The sequence below is a fragment of the Equus quagga genome, chromosome 6 (assembly GCF_021613505.1).
Source record: "Equus quagga isolate Etosha38 chromosome 6, UCLA_HA_Equagga_1.0, whole genome shotgun sequence".
Lineage (NCBI taxonomy): Eukaryota > Metazoa > Chordata > Mammalia > Perissodactyla > Equidae > Equus > Equus quagga.
In genome coordinates, this window is record NC_060272.1 from 11,262,343 (window position 1) to 11,287,692 (window position 25,350).

Sequence of the window (25,350 nt, forward strand, 5' to 3'; positions counted from 1 at the left end):
ATACTAAATTCATGTGCTAAAAAAAGAAAAAGTGTGACATCAGTGAACACGGTGCACCAATTCCTTAGTGAGAAAGCACCTCTGAAAATGCTCTCCTCCATTAAAGCCATGGTAGAACGGGAGAAACAATCAGAAGCAACTTTTTCAAAACTCTGGAAATGAACCAAAGGCATGGAGCAACCTGAGGCATGTTCACTCATGTAAAATGGCTGAGTCTCGGTAAGAGGAGAGCACTTCGTGATGTTTTAACCTGCCCTGACCTGTCCCATCTCCACGGCAGCCTTGAAAACCAGCAGTCTGGCGATCACTGGAGGGGGCTGGAGAGGGTGGGCACTCCTTCAAAGCTCACTCCCAGAGAACTGTCATCATCTGACTTGTCTGGTTGTTCCCAAGAAGACTCCAAGTGCGAGGCCGACTTTAATTGACAGGACTCAGATCTCTCTCAGGCCAAGAAGCCTTTTCCCATGGGGTGTTTGTCTAGATAATCACAGGCAACTCTGTAATTCTGTGGCTGCCTGAGATGGTGAATAACAATTGGGACTCATCAAAAAACTTAAAAGAAAATGCTGGAGAATGAGATGTCCGTAGGGGCTCTGACATATCCCTGGGGATCTAGAAGGCCACACACGTCGTGGGGCTGTGCACATCCTCGGGAAAGACCTGAGAAGGACCCAAGCTCTCCCCTCGGGCTGACCCTGAGCTCTGTGCAAGCAAGCAGCACTAGCCAGGAATGGCAAAACCTGGGTTGTAAAACAGGTTCTATATTTAATAATCAATCAGTCACTCAGTCAGCAGTATGACCTCAGGAAGTCACCCTAGCCTTCCTGAGCTTCTCAATTTCCTTATTGGACTGAAACTGTACATATGGTGACCTGTGTGTGTGTAGGTGAAAGGACGTGTGTTCGTGAGGGAACATGCATGTGGCTGTTCACGGACTTCAGACTCCACATGGCTCAGAAATTGTGTGCAAAATGTTTACATGCATATGTGTATTTCTCCATAAAGGCTCTAACGTTTTCATCAGATAAAGGGGTTAGTTACCCAAAAACCAGTTATAAATGACCAGAGAAGATTACTGGTAGGTCTTTTGCAGTATTAAATCCTAAGGGAACAAGATTTAAAAACCATACAAACACACACACAGACACACACACATGCATTTGCTACAAGTGAGTAGAAGCTTTTTTATATCATCTATATGTGTCTGTTTATGTTTTGGAGGAAGGTTGAGAGAAGCTAGTAGCCAAAAAGATAGAAACAATAAAAAGTTACACATATAAAAAAGTTAATCACATAATTAGAATTGGAAATATATTTAAATAATTACAAGCCTGTAAGAAACACTATAAAATAATCTCATGTTGAATTTTTTGTCAATGGATTTAATATTTCTGTTCTAACCCCAAATTTTATTCATGAGAAATTAAGACCAACTTTAAGAAGCTTCAATATTCACTTTTATTATTTATAAAAAAATTAAGGTATCAGAGTGATATGGTGTACTGTAATCTTGGTTTTGCAATTTATTCACGTGTTTACATTATTTCAACTTTAATAAACATACCATATGTGTATCTTTACAATACCTGATAAAGATTTAGCTGTCTGGCACTTATACATCTATTATTAATAAGTTCATTCTGATGCTCTGCACGTCAAGAGGATGTTAAAAATGATTGGCCTGAAATAACTCCAAAATGAAGATTTATTGAAGCAGTTATGCTCCAGCAATTGCCACCCATTTATTTGTGCTGGTTTCATTTTTTTCCCCTTAATTGAATGTAAACGTTTGCCAAAAAAAAATCTGAAAATGAAGTTCTGTTACTTTTTAGTCCAATAAATAATTTCAGCTACGCTTAATGTAGCTTTTTTAAGGCCTTCATACAATTGAAAAAATTAAAGTCAAGCATGTTAAAACCCTGTTCATTTATAAAATAAAAAACAGAATTTTACTGGTTTGCAGTTAAAAGTTATGGTTTAAAACCTATCATGCATGTAATAGCTGCAACCCAACTGAAAGTCCTTGGTGCTGGCAGACAGGGCATGGCCCGGTGCCAGCAATGTGAGGCATTAAGAAAACACCATGATGTCAGAGGTCTCGGTTTACATGTATTAAGCCACACAGCGAATTCTCTGATAAATACACATCATTTTAATAACTGGTATTTGATAGCGGATGAAAACATGCATTAGACTAAAAATGCGACAAATTTGTTTTTATATCCATTCACTATAAAACTTTCTTTTTTAAAATTTAAAGTCCTGGTTCCTATTTTAGAATACACAATAATCAGGAGGATACATGATGGGGAGCCAGTTTTCAGTAAAAGACGCACAATGGGTCCATCCAAGCAGCTTCATCAGCTATAACAAAACACAAGGATATATTATTAAAGAACAGATTTTTCAAGCTCAATCTTTCGGGTAAATTCTGAATTAAATATTTAGTAATAATACAGTAGTAGCATGTAAATCTTCCTCCCCCCAACCTGCCATCAACCCACCCAGCCACCTTCCTTCCTACCAATCACCCTTCCTACCAGCCCACCTGGCCTGGCAGTCATCACCACCCCTGCAACTTTCCTTCTGACTTAACTCACTTGCTTCCTTCCTTCCTACCAGCCTGGTCTCCTTTCATTCATTTTTTCTGAGCACCTACTCTAAGTCCAACACTGTTATAAGCATCAAGGAAACAGCACTGAACAAACTCACTTTTCACTTTCATTTATGGAAATTTATGTTCTACTCAGGAAAACCAAACAATAAGCAAATTAATAAATAGATGAGTAAGTAAAAAAATTGATATATATCATGTATGCAGTAAAAATAGAACTTGACTAGGAAGTGAGATGGTCAAGAAAGGGAACTCTGAGGAGGTGACATTTAAGTTGAAATTGGAATGACAAGAAAAAACCTACTCTGTAAATGTGGGACAGAGCTTCCATGCAGGGGAACAGTTAGGGCCTCTGCTGGGAAAGCGCCTCGCTCTTTCAGCCAGGCCGAGAGGGGTTTGGCGCGGCACAAGCAGAGCGCAAGGGGAGGTGTGATGTGAGATGCGGCTGGAGAGCAGGGCAGGAGCCAGATAACATGGGCCATGTGGGCCGCACTGAGGAGTTTGCATTTCACTTCAAATGTGATGGAGATTCACTGGTAGGTGACTAAAGCCGTCATTTTTGGCTGCTGGGTAGGGAGATCAGGCAGTAGGGGAGCAGAAGAGAGAGGAGACAAGTTATAAGACATCGCTTGATGTGAACGTGTAGGTGGATCACTGGTTCACAAATATAAGAGCTGGACTGACTGATGAAGGCACAAAGATAACCTACAGTTTATACTAATTAGAAAAACTCTCCACAGGAACCTACTGGTTAGTTTTACATCCAAGGACTACCTTAAATACAGAGATGAATCCCTCAGCTGCACTTGGCCCAACCAACATTCCCCAAGCTCCAGACAGCCTTTAGGCCTAAACCAATTATGTGCGTCCAAAGACAGGGCGAGGTCCAAATAATTTCCGTTGAATTCAGTAAGTTTTTACACTTGACAAGCAACTTGTATGGAAAGCTCAACCACAGAATTTCTCTGCATATAATACAATCTTCGGTAAAATAACAAAATGGTCTATCATCTCAAATGAAGACTAAAATCAAATATAAACTCTAATAATAGTTCAACCATTTTAGAATTGAGCCAACACGTATTTAAACTAAATTACCTGTTTCCTTCATAAAGGAAAACTTTGTCTTTTAACTATACAAAATACATGATGCATTTTTGTCTGTTAAAAAACATTTGAGGCTAAATACAGGCTTCCTAGATAGGAGTAAAACATGTTTTAAAAATTTAAATAGCTTACTGACCATGTCTCATGCATTTATTTGATAGTTCACATTACGTTAGAGTACTAATCAGTCAGGATAAAGTCAGTATCGTTACACCACTATCATAAGGCCTTTTAGCTATCTTGTCGCTATGCAATACTGAAACGATACTCAACAGTGACAATTTAAATATCACTTACTTGAATACAATTTTTCCAGTTTTCTTTTGTTGGCTTTTCTTCCACAAGTTTAGTTGCAAATTTAAGGCCTCTCCCATACATTTTATTTACTAATGCATGTTTGTATGCAAATGTCAAAACCTATAACAAAAAACAAGACAAAGCTTACCTATGAAATATTTACATTTTAAGTCATATAGCTTTAATAATGAAAGAGTTAAGGCTGCAACAGAAATGTAGGTTTTAAGATGAACATGTTACATCAAGTAAGTTTTAAAAAATTTTAAAACAATTAAATCTTCAAAAGAACTAGGTATTCCACAGAACAGATAATTTACTGGGGGGAAGAAAATTATTATGATAAATCACTAGCTGTTAGAATCCATACCAAAACACCTCTTTATGCAAAATAAAGCAAAGCTAACATAAATGATTACAAAACTGCAAATTAAGATAGAAGCACAAAACTATGAAGTCACTATAATTTATCAAAATTGCAAGAGGATAAAAATAAAAAAAAGCATTAGATTATATAAACATGTTAATTTCAACTACTTCCTTTTGTACAAGCTTTGTATCTTTAATTATTGCATCTGTCAGATATACTTGGAACCATTTATTTGTATTTTGGGGCTTCACTTTTAGAATGTGGAGAATGTCCTCAAAGAAGGGAATCATAGCACATTTATTTGTATTCGAGAGCCAAACTGCAAAAACGTTTGACAAATGTTGCTAGAAACGTAGTAAAAAGACAGGTAATGTAATGCATGGCCCCAACACTGTAGTACTAGGGCAGAAAGAGAACTATTTATAACAACTTTATCATGATGTTCATCAAGTGTCTATCGACTTGCTGTTGGACCAGGTTCTTACTCATCTTTTGCCAGCCGCGCCCCCAGTGTCTGGTACACGGCAGATGTGAGAGCCTTCTGGTTAGCCACAACAGCAAACGTTGTTGAGACCCTCCTACGTACTTAACACTCATTCACAAAAGCCTAGTGTAGCAGTGTCACTATCCTCCTTCAACAGATGAGAAAGTGAGGCACCAGATTCAGTAACTTGCCTCAGGTCACACAGAGAAAGTGGCAGAGGCAGGATTCACACTCCAGGGGGCTGAGGTCAGGTCCAAATTCTTAACCTCGGTGCAATACTGACTCCTTCAGTGTCCTGAATGAAACTGAGTTCCTTCTACGCACGCACTACTGTACTGTGCTGGAAAACCTGACGCTTTCCAGAAAGGAAGGTTTTCTCACCCGCTCCCATGGTTCTTTACCACAAATTACCATAATTAATCCTGAAAACAAGCATCCGTCTACTAAAACAAAACAATGGTTTGTGCTGAGTGAGAATTCCACTTTTACTTTTTTTTTCTTTATCTCCAGAAGAAAGGAAGATTGACAAAAACTTGTAGTTATACAATCTCTACTGTAAGAATTATGGTAGAGAGCTAAAAGGGATGTTTCCATAATCAAAATCCAAAAAGTTCATCAATGTTTCTTTTTCTAAACTGGGTTTTAAAACTGATCAGCTACAAACCAAGATGATAATTACTTAGAATTTAAAGAGTTTTGAGAAAAATAACTAATGCCTAAACTAACCAGAATACCTCCTTCTCCGTTCCTGACAAATTAACACACAACTAGACATGGTGAGGCATGAAGACAGCTTCTAGATGTTCTTCATTTTAGCTTCACACATAACTGGCTTAAACCACAGACCACTACATACATTCTCAAACTGTTTTCCAAATTAGTGTGGCTAAACAGCCGCTTTGCAGACAGATAAAATAATGGTAAAATGGTTTTAAAACAGGTAAGCCAAACATGAGGTCTCGCTAGATGCACTGTCTTCCTCAGAGCCCGGCTTAGCCTCCTTCCATTGCCTCCATTCCCCTTCTGGCTGGTCAAGTGGGCATCAGTAAACAGCAGGCAAATGGGGCCCAAGAGGCATCCGCGAAGTCACCACCAAGAACTGTGCGCAAACCAGAGGCAGAAAGTTACCTTATTGTCAAAAAGATCAGTCCATTTTGTAGTTTCCCAAAAAGTTTCCACCAGAGAATCCAGAGTACTTTCTCCTTCTTCCTCCCTTCCCTCTGCATCACTTGACACGGCCCCGTCCTGATCCTGTGCGTGAAGAAGATGGTCGGCCAGGGCACAGCCTTTTCTACAAAGGGCATCTACTAGGGTGGATTTTTGTTTGTCCATGTCACTGTATGCCAAACCAAAAAGCATTTCACAGATCAGCAAAACTTCTTTAAAAGTACAGCCTTATCTGAAATTAAATTCATGCATTCTTTTGCCTGAGACTTAGAATGCAGAAATATAGTATAGCCTACATGTACATAAATATACATTTATACTGTACATCAAACAAGATTTCTTATTAATAAACAGCAAATGAGCCACGATATTACACATACATTAAATGAGTTAGGATGGTGGTATCCAGTTAAAACAGAATACTATAAGCAATAGAACTAAAAGATTATTTAGTTCTAAATTCTGTCAGTTACATAACTCTTCATCAGAACAATATCTTTTAAGTGTTTAAATTTCTTACAAATAGCAATTATTACATATTTGTCTATGCGTATGTACAGATGCACCAAAGTTCTTTTAGTCAATAACTTTCCTGTATAAAGAGAGCAAATATAACACATACTCTGAATATGCCAGCAACTGTTCTAGCCTTTTAACATATTAACTCAAGTAGAGTCAAAACAATTTTATGAGTAAGACACTATTTGGCAAAGGAGGAAGCTGAGGCACAAAAAGATCCAGCGATTTGTTCAGGATCCTGCAGTTAGGAAGTGGCAGATCCAGGATTCTCAGCTTGCCAGCCTGGCTGTGCACCCGGTGCTCTCACTCACTAGCGTAGACTGCCTTGCTCCAGGGCAGGCATCTTTGTTTTCTTCTGATGCATTCCAAGTGCCCAGAACAATGCCTGGCACAGACGACACTCAATAAATCACCATTGAATGAAATATAATAACCTATGCCCCAGGGGAGCGTAGACTAACAGTGTTAGTCTCTAGAATGCTTGCTTATTTGAGGTATTTTCTCCGACTCCTGTCGGATATGTGTGAAGACAATGAGGATTACAAGTGTTGAGAAAATGACCCTAAGGCACTCAGATATGGGAGGGACAAACCGTCCAAAAGTTAAGAAGAATTCTGAAGGACCCAGCGTGAAATGAACAACATATGAAATCTGCTGGGACTATAAAATCAACAATAACTAGTATGAAAGATAATTAACAAAACGAGGGGGGAAAAAACCCCAAACCACCCAACAAGGTGTTACAAGTGACAACTTAAAACAAGTTGCAACGACTTGTTACAACCCAACAACAAAACTATCGACCATAATACATTTGTGATGTAGATGAAATTATGGCTAAAGGATGCCTAAGAGTACATCAGCAAAGAATTTCAAAGCTTAAAAGAAGCAACTTTCATCTCTTCTAGTAGAAATGTGTCTAGGGGCTTCTTGGTTACTTTGGACTTCAGAAAAAATGGATTTACAGGTTTGGGGCATCTGCACAGCTTCTCATTTACTGAGCGCTCCCCTGCTCCCCATTTTGGGGGGGGGGGGGGCGCCAGCTGAGATGTCTTAGCAGTACTTCATCTATGCTTTACAGCAACCCTAGGAGTTAGGCACAATCACTGACCCCATTTTGTGAGGGAGAACGGGGGCCCTGGAACAGAACTGGATTGGCCAAGCAGGTTTGGCCAGTTTCATCACCCCCAGCAGTCCTGCCTGACTGGACCTAGCTGCACAGAGAAGGGCTGCATGTATGCAGAATTCAGAAGGCAAGCTGAGGGGGACACAGGTGTGTTGTACTTGCCAGTCCTAGGTCACATTACCTGTAAGATCTCTTTCTATTTTAGCACTCTCTGATCCAATAACCTAAATTCCACATATCCGGACTATTTCTTTCCTATCCTTTTCTAACTTACAACTCATCTGCTCATATTTAATACCTACGAATCCATGAAGCTTTCTCCACCCAAAAGAAAGTCAGCTCTCCTTCCCATAGGCTTTCGAAATTTAAAATTCAATTCATTACATCTCTTAATCACCTCCTATCTTGCAATTCCATCTTTTGTATTAGTGCATATGCTTTCTAAGAGTAGAGAGTGTCTTGTTCATTTTTTTTTACATGTTTATGTGTTTGCTCACTGAACATCTCCGAATCAGATCTAGGTAGGCACCAATCAAGGGGGTAACAGCTATATTTTAGGAAGCAACTTGAATCATATATAATGGCCTAAATGGGTAAACTGCAGCTTAAATTTAACTAAAACTTAATTATTAGATGCCCTATAAAAAAGTCAATATTTTTAAGATGACAAAATGGCTATCTTACAACTTTTGACACGAGTGATTTAAGTGAAAGCAGTTTTGCACGGAAATGAGAAGTGAACGCCTAAACTGCAGCTACCTGCCAGCAGATACACCTACAAGGAAAACAGACGACTCCTGCGAGCAGCTCGCCGGGAGCGTACGGCCTCTAAGGCCTGCACAGGCTCCTCTGCTCTACGCAGCCGCCTGAGCCCACTTCGGTCTGCTCCAAGGCCTGGGGCAAACACTGTAACTACAAGGGGGGACAAACTGACCCCATGTTGCCAAAAACTTAACCTATCTTCACTCTTAGCATTTTTATAATGCTTTATGGCTCCTTTCTAGTTTTATCCCAGTATTATCTGAAACTCTCTACAGCTATAATCTTAAAGCCAAGACCCTATTTTATTATGTTTTTTGATAGCCGCGAGAATCAGTGTCTGAGATGAAAAAGTGAGAAAAAAGACTAATACGTGTGAAAACACAACTGATCTTGTTTGGGCTCACCTGAACCTAGAATTAAGAGTTTCCTCTACGGATGGTAAAATTTAGAAAAGACAGGCCAAAATATCAGCAGGGATAAACTGACCTTAATATTTAATGAAATTTCAAAATGAGTCACACGAGTTATTTCATATATACCTGAATTTGAGGAACCCACATTATTTCCACAAACTGTAAGACATAACAGATGCCAGAAGCACAGGGCACAGCTAATGGCAGATGCTGCCACACGGTCAAGGATGATGGAATGGGCCATTGTTTTTGGCAATTAGGTTATCAACAGTGATCAAGGCCAGATTCCTCTTGTAACAGGATTAGCATCACCTGGTATTAAGGAAGTAGAAGGGCAGTGTAGACTACTCCCGCAATAAGCCCGGGGCCTCAGGAGACAGGAGGTGTTTGAATATGACCACAGGCTGAGGTGAGGATGCCTGAAAGGAGCGACTGGTCAGTGGAGTGCAGTTATGAAGGAAACGCAGGGGAGAAGACGCAGTGTTGGGACAGAAAGCTCAGCCTTGGAGAAGGGCATCGCCTCACCCCTGCACAGGAAGGAAAGCAATGACCAGGGGAACAGGCAAAGTGGAGCTGATGCTCTACTTTTTTCTGTGAGAAAAAAATGAGGCATGCTACTCTTCTCAAGATGGGATAAAAATGTAAGGAGTTTCTTATCAACAAACGAAAGGGCATAGCTTGACAGACCCTGCTTGAATCCTGGCTTTCCCACTTCCTGGCATGTCACCTTAGGCAAGTCATTTAACCTCTCTGAGCTTCAGTTTCCTCTTCTATAAACATGGCATAAAAAGGTCTCCACTTCGCCTGTTATCTAGAAGATTAAATTTAAATGAAATAGTTTTGAAAATGCCCCAAATAATTCCTTGCACATAATATGCACTTCATAGATGGTGGCTATGCTTTCCTCTATTACTATTATTAACAACAAAATAGCAATGTTTCACACTGTGGAAAGTGTGAAAGGTGGTGATAAAAGCCAATAGCTATTCTGAATAAACAGGTTGAAAATTCCTGCTTGTGCGATTCATAAGACCTATAATTTAATACAGTATCAGTATAAACAATGTAATGCCAAGCGTTCTAGCAGTTTAGAATCAAGTATTTTCTATAGCAAAAATACTCTGACTGAAGCAGATGGGATCTTTAAGGGAAATTACAGTACTTTCAGGCAGCCTGAACAGTTTTGGTTTATTAATTATAACAACTATAAGAGAATATTTCTACCCTTGTAAGTTAATGACCCCCTTGGGTGAAAATAAATGCAAGCGACAGAGTAAAAGCTGATACTGGGAGAGTCAGCATGAGATGAGGCGAGAGCACATGGGATGGCCGGACCAACACACCAGCGTGTGGAAACCACTCTCTCACGTGGAAGGAACCATGAGGTACTGGCTGAGGCTGAACATAAGCGCCCCTCCCCTTCTCCTCAAGTAGTACTGCAAAGCCAGTTCCAGAAAACTGAAGTTGCCAGATAATGGTTTTAATTTAATTTTATTTCTCAGGCATTACAAACTGCACTTGGGTTTTTTCATGCCATTGGCTAATAAATGGCTTAAAAACTAATTTTAACGGGTATAACGTGTTTGCCTTCTCCATACATCCAGTTCACACAAACCCCTAAGTGGCTGGACTGCTTGATCACAGCTACTGAAATCTCTCCATGACTGTAGCACCTGATGGTAGAGAAGGCAAACCACTTTTCTTTTGCTCAATCTTAAACAAAGGAAGAAAATTACTACAAAATAGCTAAGGATAGAATACGCAAATATCAATAATTCCAATTATAAGGATATAACAAATACCAGAAAAGAAGAATATTCTTAGTAATTTAAAAAAGTAACTAAGAAATGAGATGCAAGAAAGATTATTTACTGGTTAGGTACTTTTTTATAGTAGCTGCATCGGGCCTGGGGTCAGTCTTCATTGCAATATAAATGGCTAGGGCCGTCTGATCTATATGAGAAATAACAGCATTTGCGGCTTCAACAATTTCATTAAGTCTTTTCATTCGTTCCTGGGGAGGAAAAAAGGAAGAAATAAGAAAAAAATGATGTATCCATGAGTACACTGAAGCAGTTTCCTTTCTGTTGTCTCAACCATGAGAGTTACAAGTCCAGTGTGAGGGACCATGTATTTACTTGCAGCCCAGGGGCTCTGCGCTGTCTCATAGTGGGATATTTTAACTGTCAGCGTCTCTAGAAAACCTGAGCTCAGATGGGAAAACACCTAATTTACATTCCCCACTGTGGTGTTAAATAGCGAGAGTAAGCAAGATACGAAGTTCATAAAAATATAATAAGGTGTTTTCTACAAAGGCACCTCCTTTTCTGAATATCTTAAGAAAACATTTTAGAAACGTGATTGGCTATGTTACTCCAATCCCACATCACATGAAAACAGAAGTGAAGAAAGCACTAGCTGATGAAACAAATTCTTTCTAATTTATAATTAAAAATGAAAAGATGAGGGGCTGGCCCCACAGTGTAGTGGTTAAGTTCAGCACCAACTGCCTCAGCAGCACTGGTTCGTGGGTTCAGATCCCAGATGCAGACCTACACCACTCGTCAGCCATGCTGTGGTGGCAATCCACACATAAAGTGGAGGAAGACCACCGGCACAGGTGTTAGCTCAGGGTTACTCTTCCTCGAGCAAAAAAAAAAAAAAAAGAAAAAAGAGGAAGATTGGCAACAGATGTCAGCCCAGGGCTAATCTTTCCCAGCAAAAAACCAAAACAAAACAACCAAAAAAACCCAAGAAGGTAAGAGTAAATAAGAATATACTCAACAGAGTCCAACTATGATTACCATGGTGTTCTCAGCAATTTGCTTCTCTCTTGTTAAAGTTTAGATAATTTCTAGTTCTAGTTCAACATCTTTTAGTTAACTCTAAAAGTTTTAACTGATTGTTAAGTTTTACTTGATTATGGTAAGTTTTAACTGATTATGGCTAACATTTTCCTACTGCCATGATTACTAATGAGAGCTGGTCCCTGGTAAGAGACTCTGGAACTAGGGCTCATTCTTAAAAATGAGAATCATTAACAAAGTTAATGCAAAGTAGGGGTTCTTCTGTTACTGAAGGCATTTATATTTGCAACTGGCCAGAACCACTGCCTTTGGTTCCTTGCTCTTCAGGTTATGGTCAGAAAAGCAATGCTTAGGGTCCTCTTATCTACTCCTCCTCCTACTGACCAAAAATGTGAGCAAGACGCCTAAACTGAATTCATAGTATATGGCTAATTTCTGTAGTTAGCTTAAGAAAATAGTTTAACAGAACATTCAATTTGAGGAAACATGCTTTCAGTCAGGCCAGAACAGAAGACAAATATAAGGTTGCACTCTTATTCAAAATATAAACCTTATCTAATATTAGAAACAAAATAGGATACTCAAATAAAAAATGAACACATCCAACCTTTTCAGCATCCAACTGATGAAGTCGAGCAACATATAGAGGAAGATAATTAGGATACGTTTCTTTCAATTCATTATAAATGTCACTAGAATCCAGCCTATGTATATAAGAGAGAAACATTCATTATTCCATTTCTTTTAGAAAGAAAACAATTTGTCTTTTCTATTATTTAACATTGTTTTGAAGTTCCAGTCAATAATATAAAGCATCAACACGAAATATAATTATTGACAAAGATTATCATTATTTGCAGGTAACATAAATATACTTACCTAGAAAACCAAAAAAATCAAACTGAAAATTATTTCAATTAAGAGTTCAATAAGATAGTCAGATAAAAACAAGCATCAATAGCTTTCCTATGTACCACCTATGACTAGATCTATAAAAAGGAGGAAGGAAACATTCACAAATAGCAAGACAGATTAAAAGAATTAGAAATGCCTAAGAGATCTATAAGAAGAAAAATTTAAACTTTCCTGAAAAATCTGAAGTTTTGAATGAATGAAGAGAGATTCCATGTTCCCAGGTGGAAAGCTGAATAAAACTATATTCATTCTTCCTGACGATACGGAGGAGTGCAGACCACAGCCTGAGGTCTTCCTGGCTTGCCCCGCCTGGCACGAAACCACTGCTTCCCAGGCCGAGTGGGGACGACCAGGCCTCAGTGTTCTCGGCAGCGCCACACCCAAGACACTCCCTCCAGTTCACAAGTAGGGGCTGAGCAGAAGGAGGAAGCCCCATCCCTCGAGTAAATCACCCAGAACTTAGCCTCAACAACAGCAGCGGGGCTGGAGGAGCCCTGCTGACATCCTGCTCCTCCAGGGAGAAAGGGCTGTGGACAAAGGGAGCCCCATGCTCGCAGCTGCAAGCAGCCTGGAGTAAGGCCTCTGCTTCACTGAGCTGCGAGTGTGCAAAGAGGGAATGGTCTGGGCTCAAATGCCACAGATTCTCACTTTTCTTACTGAATTTTTGTAGATACTCTTGAACAGATGTTTCTTCATTTGCTGTATGCTCTTAGGATCATTTCCAGAGGTTTTAGAAGGTTGTTTTTAAAAAAGAATTCTCACTAGTTTTCTGGGGAGTGGGTTCATGGCACTCTTCATACTGTCGTGTCAGAAGTCAATCTTTGCCATTTCATTTGGAAGGATTCTGTATTTTCCACTGTTTATAACACTCTACCATCAGCCAGACAAAGACTCTGACTTCTGGGGCAGATACGACCTAGTTTTAAGTGGAAAGGTGGGTTTGAATGTGGATGACATTATAACAGTTTAATCCTTGGGAATTACTTTCACAATAAGATGACGTGTTCTCTGTGAGACCTCATGACTGCAAGGCTGCAGACAGATTCAGCTAATGAGGACTCTTACAGAAAATCAGTGGCCAAAGAAATACTGCATAACACAAATGGATAAAGCAATTGATTTGACTACACAGAATAAGCTGAAAGTCAAAGAATAACTGGGTGAAAATATCTGCGACAATACCTTCTATGTTGAAAAAGTCAAAAGAAAGATCTGATACCCCAATAGAAAAATGGGTAAAGAACATGTTCAACTGACAGAAGCTATACAAAGAAAGAAATAACATTAACAAAGGTCAAATTTAATAATAAAGAAATGTAATTTAAGACAGCAACAATGGCCTTTTCTTTTTGCGCCTACAGTAGCAAGGCTTTATTTTTATTTATTTGGCTCATTGCTGGCAAAGGTACAGGGAGCGAAACAGGCTCCCTCATACTCTACTGGGTGGAGTATAAATGGCTATATTCACTCTAGAAAGGAATTTGGCAAACCTATCAAGATAGCTTTTAAAAATTAATATTTCTGATTCAATAATTCTACTTTTATGATGCCGTCTGATGGAAATTAAGAAAAAAAACTTATATGTATAAAAATGTCCATTACAGCATTATAGAGAAAAGCTATCAACGTATGTGCCAAATAGAGTACAATCACGCATTGCTCAACGACAGTGATACGTTCTGAGAAATGTGTCATTAGGCGATTTCATCATTGTGTGCACATCAGAGTGTACTCATACAAACCTAGATGGTATAGCCTACTACACACCTAGGCTGTATGGTACTAATCTCATGGGACCACCGTTAGTATATGTGGTCCGTCCTTGACTGAAATATCATTATGAGACACATGACTGAATTTAAATAGGTTCTATTACAGCCACAGGACCATAAACTGCATAGTCCTTACAAATGGCATTTTAAAGGACTATTAAATGACATAGGAAATGCTCATAATCAAACAGTAATTGGCAAACTGGGACATAACATCATTCACACTGCTACACGTACAAATACAGAGACATAACAACAGGACAAATGATTATATTTGGGAAGTGGGCAAAAAGCGATTTTTTTCTTCTTCTTTATGCCTTCCAATAAAATCCTCTTCCAAGAGAAAATCAGAAAACGTAATTAAAATAATATTTAAAAAAATCCTTCTCACAAAAAGGAATTAAAAATAAATATAATTACAAGAAGATGTAAAAGCACCTGTAACCCTCGCATCTGCTGTGAACATTTGTGAATACAGCCTATGGACACACACACAATACTGTGGTAATTGGGAATATAAAAGTAAACACGTAGAGGTTTAAAATCCATCAAAAAAGCTTACTTTGTCATCCATTGAATTTTAAGATCTCGTAATGCTTCAGTAAACTCTTCTTTTAAATCTTTATCTTTTTCTGAATCTTTTTCTTTATCTTTACTGCCATTCTTACTCTTTGTTGGTGGAGATATTAGGTAGTAATGAACAGGGATTACATCCTGTGAAGGTGGAGAGACAGTCTCAGATTCACATGCTTAATTTTACATATTTTAAAATCATCTTCAACAGCTGAGCATCACATAACACGGGCTGCACCTGAGTTGGGCTACTTCGTATTCCAGATTCTAAGGGCCACAATACATCAAAAATCCCGATCTGTGATCAACTAATTTTCCCCCAAACTTTAAAGTACCGATGTTTCTAGTATCTCCTTTAAAATAAAGGAGATAAGAACAAACTTTTCTCCATTTGAGTGTATTTAGTATTCTTAGTTTTACTTGACAGACTAGTTACTAAAGTATATTGATCTTTCACATTTTATAGCTGAGAAGTGGAGGAAATAAGAATTTAAAAAATCCTCTTCTCAGTAATTTAAAGAAAAATTTCTTTATTCAATCCACAGGACTTACGGAGCCCCTGCCATGCGCCGGGTAATGCTCTAAGAGATGAGGAACAAAGCAGACTTTCCTGCCCTCTGGGAACATATGTTCCAGGGTGGGAAGACAGACAACACATAAGTAAAGAAATATTTTCAGATAACAACACACGATAAGAAGAAAATAAAACAGACTAAAGGAGGAGAGAGTGACTATTGGGTCGGGTGGGGAAGACAAAGTGGTTATGGAATGCTGCTTTAAAGGAACCCAGATGACCTAGATGAATGAGGCTCAATGAGAAGAGGGAGTGTACGAAGGCAGAAGACGAGCACGTGCGAACACCCGCAAGCACAGCTGTGTGCAGAGCGAGGGGGCAGCAAGCACAGTAAGCAGGGCTGAGAGACAGCGGTGAAAGAACGTCGAGTCGATTCTCCGTCCCACAGGAAGCCTCCCAGAAGAGTTGCACGTGAGGCAGTGACAGGATTAAAGACATTTGCTTTCTGTTTCATGACTCTGGATCCTGTATGGCTAAAAACTTTGGTTTGTTTTTAACAACTCTGGATACTATCTGGAGAATGGATGATAGAGGACAAAAGTAGAAAAGGAGGAAGACAGGTAGGAAGAAACCTGGGTGTCCCAGCACCACATGGGACTAAAGAACAGGCTGCAGAAAAGGAAGGAAACAAGTGAATTTCCTTCTGAATTCTGTGAAGGCAGAACCAACAGTGTTTGCAGATGGTGTTTAAAAGGAAGGGATGAGTAAGACCAGGCATGGATGGGAGACGGGAAAGAGTAAGCCCAGGACTTGGTCCAAAGCATCCTACTATCTAGATGCTCTGTGAGGGAGAGACAAACCAGAGAGATTCGCAGGTCATAGCGGCCCTGAGGGAAGGCCAGCGTGAAGAAAGAGGGAGTGACTGACTGACCACTGTAGCTCAGAGGTGGTGGCAGACGGGAGAAGGAAACAAGTGTAAAACGTGGCAGCAGTGGCTGCTGATCAGCATGACCAGAGCAGTTTCACTGGACAGTCGGGGGGAAAAGGCTAAGAAAGAGATGAAGAAAGAACGGGAAGTAAACAAGTACAGATAGTTCTTTTGAGAAATTTTGCTTTGATGAGAGCAGATAAGTGTGTAATTTATATCTAATTACATCTATTTCTAGCTACTTGATTGCAGCATGTAAGTCTTTACCTATGAAAAGTAATGCATTATTTGGGAAATGAAATCATATGTTATACTTGCTAGATTCATTTTTGGCACAATAACTAGGTTCCTTTAATCAAATCATTATTTATTAAGTCAATTTTTCAAAAAAAAATTTTTTTGAGGAAGGTTATCCCTGAGCTAACTACTGCCAATCCTCCTCTTTTTGCTGAGGAAGACTGGCCCTGAGCTAACATCTTTGCCCATCTTCCTCTACTTTATACATGGGATGCCTACCACAGCATGGCTTGATGAGCGGTGCCATGTCCCCACCCGGGATCCAAACTGGCAAACCCCGGGCCACCAAGAAGTGGAACGTGCAAACTTAACCGCTGCGCCACCGGGCCGGCCCCTGGTTTACATTTTTAATGCTGCTCAGTTAAAACCTTATGCTTGTTTTAACTAACAAAGTCTCTAAAATCAGAACAAACTGTTACCAAAAAGACTTTTACTGCCTAACCATAGTAATTTCAGAAAATTTACAGAGGTTGAGTCAAAAATAGTATTGCAAGCCCCCAGCTTCCCCAAAATAGGATTTTCAGGTGTAAATACTATACAAGTACACCCATTTTCACAATTCAACTTCATTTGGGGTATAATTAAAATAGTAAGTAGAAGGAACTACTGTCGTAGTGGTTTTAATAGTATTCCAACAGAAAACAATAAGTATTTCAATATGACTCATTTAAGGCACAGAAAACCACTAATGTGAAACAACCACACAAATCACTTTTTAGCCATTTCAGTGCCACTCTCTCTCGGGTCAGAGAGCCAGTGCCTGCCAGCAAAGGTGTTCTGTGAAGTGTGAGACGGGTAAAGGAAAAGGTACTGAGCTTGGGCTCACTCCCTCCCGACCCTGCCACCCACCCTCCTCCCCTTCTTAAGGTTCACTTTCCTGGGTGGGTACTGCCCTGGGCAAAGCCAAGTTAAAGTGTCTGCAAAATCTGACTTGATAATTTGCCAAGTTCTTCGGGAAACAGACTGCTTCAGTGTCATCTGTATAAGCACAGACAACATACCTAAGAATGACAGGTATAAATGGCCTCCAACACTTACTCTCTGTTAATACAGTTCTATTCTCCTTGCAATCACACTTCTTTACTGGCCAGTACACTAGAATGTGAATGATACCTGCCCAGATGAGGAACCTTGGCAGTTCACACACATTCTCCCCTAACGTGAGCCTTCCTTAGTTCCGTCCTCCTCACTCAACTAGGGAGGTGGATGACACTGACACTTCAGGGTGGGAAACCTCTGTGTGCAAGGCAATTCCTTCTCTGAAGCTCAGAGGTAAGGCATTTGCTATTATGTTTTAATACTGAAGAGAGAAAATAGAATTTAACTTAAAATGAGCAACCTATTAAACTTAATTTATGATTAACAATTAACTTTAACTAAGATCTATAAATAGAAAGAAACCCTGTAAAATAGCAGACACAAACTATTACTAAAAGCACAAAAGAGACAAAGTTTATGATGAGTGACCTTAGGGGAAAAAACCAAGGTTTTGTAATCAGCATTTTATATATTAAATATATCAAATTAGCAATTATAAATGCTAAATAATCCTATAAAATATTTCCAGACAAGAATTTTTATTACTAAAAATTATGAATGTGGTAGTTTCAATTACTGATCAAAAAAAAAATGGAGTTATTTTAAATTTGCCTTATCATGGTCATCTGTTCTTTTTGTCAATAAGTGTTTTTACAACTCACTTCTCAAGGGCTTAGCATACAGTCAGTTTAATAGAAATGATTTTGTACCATTAAATCTTCAGAAATCTTGATCACGATTTAAAAAAATAGTCAAGGAGACTCTTTATAGCAGAAGTGCTAAAACCCTCTACAGTAGATACTTAACAGGAAGTTTTGTTTTTCTTTTTTTTACAGATTATTCTAGTTATTCATAGAGTATTTCAACAGTGTGTGAACTGAACAATGTTATATTAGAAAGTCAAACCGATCTGCCAAACCCATAACTATTCTTTGGGCAAGATAACACACCACTTTTGACATTTTGGTTCAAAACAATAATTTCCTTAGTTCTTATTAATAACTGTAAATTCAAAATTTTAATACCTTTACACAAATGAAAATAGCTATATTAGGGATTAATATCTAATTTGAATGCTGTTTATGATCTGTTAAAAGTAACTTTCATATACAATGAGCTTAAGAAAAGGTAATACACACATTTTCAAATAAAAAGTCACTGAAATCCAGAGAACAAATCCATCAAGGATTACGCACAAAAAGCAAGCTGTTATTTTGTTCAGACAATAAAGTTTATACATATATAATTTTTTTTGGTAATGTGACTATAAAACTATAATAATGATTATTTTTAAAACAAGAGCATCATGCGTACTTGCACTGAAGGCAGGGACAAGTGGGAAGAGGTAACTCTAGCTGCCAGGCTCTTTACACACAGCTTGACTAACCATCAAGCAATAATAACCGTGCCGTTAATTTGATAGTTTTCTATCTCACACGACCTAGTCCAAACAAAATCCACCAAAACTCCCAAAAGATCAACCAAAATATACACTAGGAAGAAAAAAAACTGGTTATGTCTTTATGATATGCAGCTTCTACATTTCTTTTTTTTTTGAGGAAGATTAGCCCTGAGCTAATATCTGTGCCCAGCTTCCTCTACTTTATATGTGGGACACCTGTCACAGCATGGCTGGATAAGTAGTGCATATGTCCGCACTCAGGACCCAAACCGGCAAACCCTGAAGCAGAGCAGGTGACCCTAACCACTATGCAACCGGGCTGGCCCCAGGCGCCTTCTACTTTTAATGGGCTCCTAGACTACCTTTTCCTCATTCTCTAAAGCAGCAGCTTTCAAGCTGTTTTCACTATGACCCAAAGATAAACAATCTACACATAAAATGAAATCATAGTTTTATGAGTCTGATGAATTCAAATTTCCTATTTTATTGTTTCCATTTTACTGCTGGTTATGTTTCAGTAGGTGAATTTACCTGGCCCCTAAATGGGTCAAAATGCTCAGATGAGAAACACTGCTCTACAGAGAAGCAGATATGCCTTCATCTGGAAATGTGATTCCTAGTGGGGTATTTGGTTTGAACAAAGTGTTTACCATTACACAGAAATACCGACATTTCAGAAGCTTTTATTTAATAAGGAATTTACCTATTATAAAATGGTGATCCTCAGTTTTACACCAGAATGAATTAAGAAATAGAGTTACCTTTTGATTATACCTTAAGATATTAATCCTCCCACTGCAGTGCTTCCTGCTCGAATGCAAGAAATCACTAAGATGCTCAATGACCTCAGGAGGTCTTCCCCAGAGACCACATCGAATAATATATCCCTTTCTCTAACGTACACCTGAAGTAGAATTTTTCTGTTTTGAGTTAAATTTGGCTCTAGTAGTCAACTGGAGATGGTCTAATAAATTGCTGGAAGCCGATCACATCACTTACTAGTTATGGTCTTAAAATCTGCTTGTGCTCTTAGAGGGTGAGTTTCAGCTTTTAGTCAACAGTCCTGATTTCCATTCCTACTATGTCCATTGCTCTGTATCTGCCCTTCCAGAATTAAGAAGATGCAAGAGCAGGGAATAAACTTCACTCCAAATACTTTAATAATATCTTATTAATCAAATCATCCAATTAAAGAATGTTTTAGACTTAACAAAATCACATTCATCTCTCTACAGGCTTTTAGATATGCAAAATTTCAAATATTATTACTTAGTATCATATCTGTAGTAAGAAATGAAGAACCGTAAAATTTTTTCTATACACATGTAAGCCAGGGGTCTTTCAGCAATTTATGGTATTAAAAAAAAACCTTATTAAGAAAGTAGAATGTCAACATTGATAAGCTAAGAGCACTATGCTGCAGAACTTAAAGAAAGGAAACTAAGGGATAGATTTATAATAGTGACAGAAAAAAAGTTTAACTAATACGCAAATAAGGCTTTAAGATATCTTTGTTAAGAACTGACAATCAGTACCTTTTTAAACTTTCCTTGTCGTTTTGCTGCAGACTGCCCCTGGGAGTTAGAACGACATTCTGTAAGAAAACACGCATAATCTACACAGGATGGAGACACCTCCTCTGTCTAAGTTTCTTCCAGGTTACGTTCCAGCTGTGTGTGTCACAGTCCTTAGAGGGGTCAGGTCTATGGTCACAATGGCAGGCTTTTAAAGAAAGCAACATTGCCACTTTCATTTTTTTAAATAAAAATGCACTCAAATATCTTAAATTTATTATTCCTAAGGGCAAATGTTTTTCAACATTTTACTTCAAAAATTTAGTAGAGCAAAAGCCATTAATCATCAAAACAGTTTTGAAAACATTCAGTTTAGCTGATGGTCCAGAGTCTTATTTTCAGGGACATCACAACAATCACACATGCCCATGCATTCACAGAAAAGCATCCTTCAAAGTGACTGTGAAAGTCAGGGAGAGTACAGTGAACAGGAATCTTTCCAACTACCCAAACCACAGGAAATGCAAAACCAGGGAGGTAAGAGGATGTGAACAATGCACCAGGAATCATCATTAACCAGACACCTTTAGGTTTTTGTTCTCTCAAGACAATCTACTCTGGTAAGTAATAACTATAGTTAATCCCACGTGTTTATAATTTAATTTTTTACAACTGCCTCCGAAAGAATGCAGCCAGGAAGTAGTACCCATCTCTAAATTTCTAAAAGCATACTTTTAGTAACAATGCTCTTCTGTCATACTCATCACAAGGAAGTGGGCACTTCAAGAGCTATCTGGGTGAGAACCTCATGGCTGAAGCCCCACAGCAGAAGCAGCAGGCTGCCTGGGAAATGAAACCTACAAATAAAGACTACTAGAACTTGTTAAATCAGTTCAGCTATGAATTCCAGTATCACTAACTAGCGACTCACTTCAAATTATATTAAAGTATATAGAAATAAATAGTAATGACTGAAATGAGACAAGAGATGTCAGGGAACAACTTTTTCCAAACACAAAATTCCAAAGTTATGCTTCTGTGACAGTGAATAAACGACCTTTGGTTCAGCAGTCGCAAGCAATAAGTATACTTGTTTAGATGTATGTGATCTATTCATTCTGATAACAGCATTTACAGATTCTAGCATTAGGTGTTAGACCTACTTAAGTGTCTAAGAACTAAAGCAAAAGAGAAATAACAACTGTAAGAAAGACAACTTTTAAGGAATTGAGCTCAGATTACTTTATGGCAAAAGGTGCTAAGTCTACACAAACACTATTTCTCATAAAAAATTTGTAATGAAAACACATGGAAATCCACAACAGGTACTTATAAAACTGTAACATTTATCTCTAAAATGTAACAACCAGAAACAAGTTTTTAACAAAAAGCATAACTGAGACTACAAAATAAAATGCAATGCCAAAAGAAATCTCGTAATTATGTAATTAACACAAAATTCCAACAATGAGAAAGGCCTGTACAAGTGTGAAAAATACTGTTCATTAGTAATAATTATTCTGACTGGTTTTTAGAAGTAACCCAAGAAGATATGATTTATTCCTATATCCATAATATTACATTGGCTAAAATTCTACAAAACGCTCTAATTTTAAACATTCCATTCACTTAAGATAAGAGTGCTTTGGATGTACACATTTCATAGGAAGTTCACGTATACTAGCCACGCAAGGTAGGACAGGTTCAGGGCCAAAGTACTCAGGCTTGGGAAAAAGAATATCAAATATTTAATTAATTAATTAATTAATTTATTCATTCAGGTTTTTTTTCCTTCCTTGTGAGGAAGACTGGCCCTATGCTAATGTCTGTTGCCAATCTTCCTCTTTTTGCTTGAGGAAGATTTTTGCTGAGCTAACATTTGTACCAATCTTCATCTACTTTATGTGGGATGCTGCCACAGCGTGCATGGTTTGATGAGTCGTGCTAAGTCTGCACCCAGGATCTGAACCTGCAAACCCTGGGCCAGTGAAGCGGAGTGCACGAACTTAACCATTATGCTACCAGACCTTCCCCCCAAATATTTAGAAATACAACTGAATATTACTTGATCTTTACCAGTGACTTGGGAAAAAAGTATTAAACTTTTTCCAGGAAGATCTTCCCTTTTACTCAATCTGAAATATGGAATTAATTCCCATCTTTAAAGAAATGGAAATTTTACAATAGGTAATTTCAGTGTAAAAAACCTAATACTTACAGCTTTCTTTCCAAGTTCAGTCTTTGACAACGTTAAGGATCCTGCAAGGTAGCATCCTGGTCCTGCTCCTTTGGGTATTCTAATAAGAAGATTCAAAAGAGAAAAAAAAGAACAAAAAAAGAAAGTTTCACAAAGATAATGTAGGGGTAAAAACATCAAAACAACTGCATTTAAAATAATTCCCATAACTAAAATTTCAAAAATCAAAGGGAGGATTAATCTCAGTCTCCAATGGTAAATGACAACATACTATAAATTTAGCCTAACGTAACGAACTAGTAGCATTAAAAGACCAGAGTGTATAAGATGGGCATTAAGAGTAATCAACCTTATCACTTACTTATCATCAGGTAAGGAAGTAACAAAGAATGGCTGATTATACTTGGGTGGTAATGTCAAATTACTTGATTTCTTCTTTCCTAGAAGTGCAAGGCTATGATTTTCATGAATATCTAAGCTCAAGGTATTAGACAACCTATGAGACACAATAAATGGAAGATCTTTGAGACGTTCCAAATCACTGATTTGCTCATGACGAATCTGTAGTCGAATTGTATAATCTCCTTTCTCCAGCTTCAGAGAATACTAAAAAAGAAAAGCAACATTTGGGAAAAGTAAAGTTTAGCCAAGTAAATGGAAATTACAGTAAGAGGATAAATAAGAAATAGTGACTACTTACAGAGCACTTACATCGTGTGAGGAACACTGCCAGTTACGGCACATTTATTTACATACACACAGACAGTCCTGACTGCGCAGGTGAGTAAGCAGGAGCAGGGACATCAGGTGAACTGTCCAAGGTCACACACAGAGTAAAGGACGAGGGGGCTGAAGGCAGGTCTGACTCCCAAGCCCTCATTCTTTCCACAAAAGGTCACTAAAAAATCAGGGTCTGCTCAAGACTGATAAAAGCAGTAATTTTCTAGTCCATAGATCTTCAGAAACGTATAAACCACCACCAAAAATCAGCAAAATTTAGGCGCTAAATATAAAGTCAAGACAAATATGCACACGTGTGTGTATACATGTGACTGCTAATCTTTATATTGTAATTGAAATGCCACACTTCTTCATGGCAGACAGGAAAAATAGGGAGCCAAGAGCGATGGAGGAGTATAAATCCACTAAGCTTCATCTCGATGATCTGCTCAAGAGGATGGGAGCTGTATTCTGCAGCAGCAGTTTCTTCTGGGGAGATTTTAAATGCTAAATTTTAGAAGATTTTAGCGATCACTGCAAAAATCCAGTCTGTACTGAGGAGATGTGACTGGGGCTTGCTTTGACAAAGGAAAAAAGGGAAATCATACCTTGAATGACTAATTGAAAAAAACCTGTATAAATTATTTTTATTATTTAGCATAAAATTATAAATGTTATAGCAAACACCTCATATTTCTTTGTAACAATATTTCAATTAGAGATAAAATTTCTATAAATTACAATTAAAAGATTTTTCTTTCGGGGCTGGCCCCATGGCCAAGTGGTTAAGTTTGTCCGCTCTGCTTTGGTGGCCCAGGGTTTCGCCAGTTTGGATCCTGGGTGGAACATGGCACCACCCATCAAGCCATGCTGAGGCGGCATCCCACATAACACAACCAGAGGGAGCTATAACTAGAATATACAACTATGTACTGGGGACTTTGGGGAGAAGAAGAAAAAAAAGATTGGCAATAGATGTTAGCTCAGGTGCCAATCTTTAAAAAAAAAAAAAAATTTAAAAAAAGATCTTTCTCCTTCAATACAATAGTGCCAAGCATGGTGCTTGGCATACACTAAGTGTTCAATATGCTATTGTCCAATGAAGAAACAAATTTGAAAGTTCTGATAAACTGAAAACACTTGGCACTGTTGTAGTGCTCTTTATCCAGTTCAGACCAGGGATTATTTCAAGGTGCTCACATAACTAAGATGATCTGTTTCCAACCTTCAGATGGGTGGAAGCAGTGGGAAGGAAGGAGAAATTCTAAAAATAAAAAGGTATGCTGGCCAGTATGTGCAAGTGTCATCCCCACCCTCCTCAACCCCAAAACTTGTTTCAGCTGAACTACATGGCTGAAAAGTTGTCACAGACTGTTCCAAAACAGACAAGTGAGATTCTAAGGGTGTGCCAAAGTACCAAATGCAAAACTCTGACATTAAAAAAACAACAAATAATACCATAACAAGAAATCAGGGATTCATTAGTTCAGGAAACAGCTTTCGTTAATTTTAACAATCACTGCCAATTTTATACCTGATGTGGATAGGCATCACCTGAACCCATCTGTCTTTTATTCTGGTCAAATATGATCCACAGTTGGCTGTCAAATTCTGATTCATATAATAATTCACAAAGTAGCGGGCAGCTTGGAGTTACTTCCCCACTCTTGGGCTATAAAGAAAAAAAGAATGAATACTTGACATGGTTTATGTGATTTCTAATGCTGATGAGATTTTTACATTACAAGTATTAAAAATATTTTCTTGTGGTAACCAATTTTAAAAATGCAGAACATCCAGTATTTTGGTACTAATAA

General features: G+C 38.3%; 1 protein-coding gene across 3 annotated transcripts in view; it reads right to left on the minus strand.

The window, feature by feature from the left end:
* Nucleotides 1–1,444: 1,444 nt before the first annotated feature.
* Nucleotides 1,445–25,350, minus strand: part of TPP2 (tripeptidyl peptidase 2) — a 76,179-nt gene continuing 52,273 nt past the window's right edge. Inside the window, exons 21-30 of one of the 3 annotated variants that reach the window (XM_046664310.1) lie at nt 25,068–25,205; nt 23,175–23,419; nt 22,835–22,913; nt 20,638–20,676; nt 14,913–15,064; nt 12,271–12,367; nt 10,740–10,870; nt 5,998–6,205; nt 4,019–4,138; nt 1,445–2,364 (exon numbers count right to left, since the gene is read on the minus strand). In XM_046664310.1, coding sequence (XP_046520266.1) covers nt 2,275–2,364; nt 4,019–4,138; nt 5,998–6,205; nt 10,740–10,870; nt 12,271–12,367; nt 14,913–15,064; nt 20,638–20,676; nt 22,835–22,913; nt 23,175–23,419; nt 25,068–25,205 — 1,299 coding nt within the window. In that variant the 3' untranslated portion in view covers nt 1,445–2,274. Of the gene's footprint in view, nt 2,365–4,018; nt 4,139–5,997; nt 6,206–10,728; nt 10,871–12,270; nt 12,368–14,912; nt 15,065–20,637; nt 20,677–22,834; nt 22,914–23,174; nt 23,420–25,067; nt 25,206–25,350 lie in introns of those variants that run through there. The other 2 variants (XM_046664311.1, XM_046664312.1) reach the window with 2 other exon arrangements.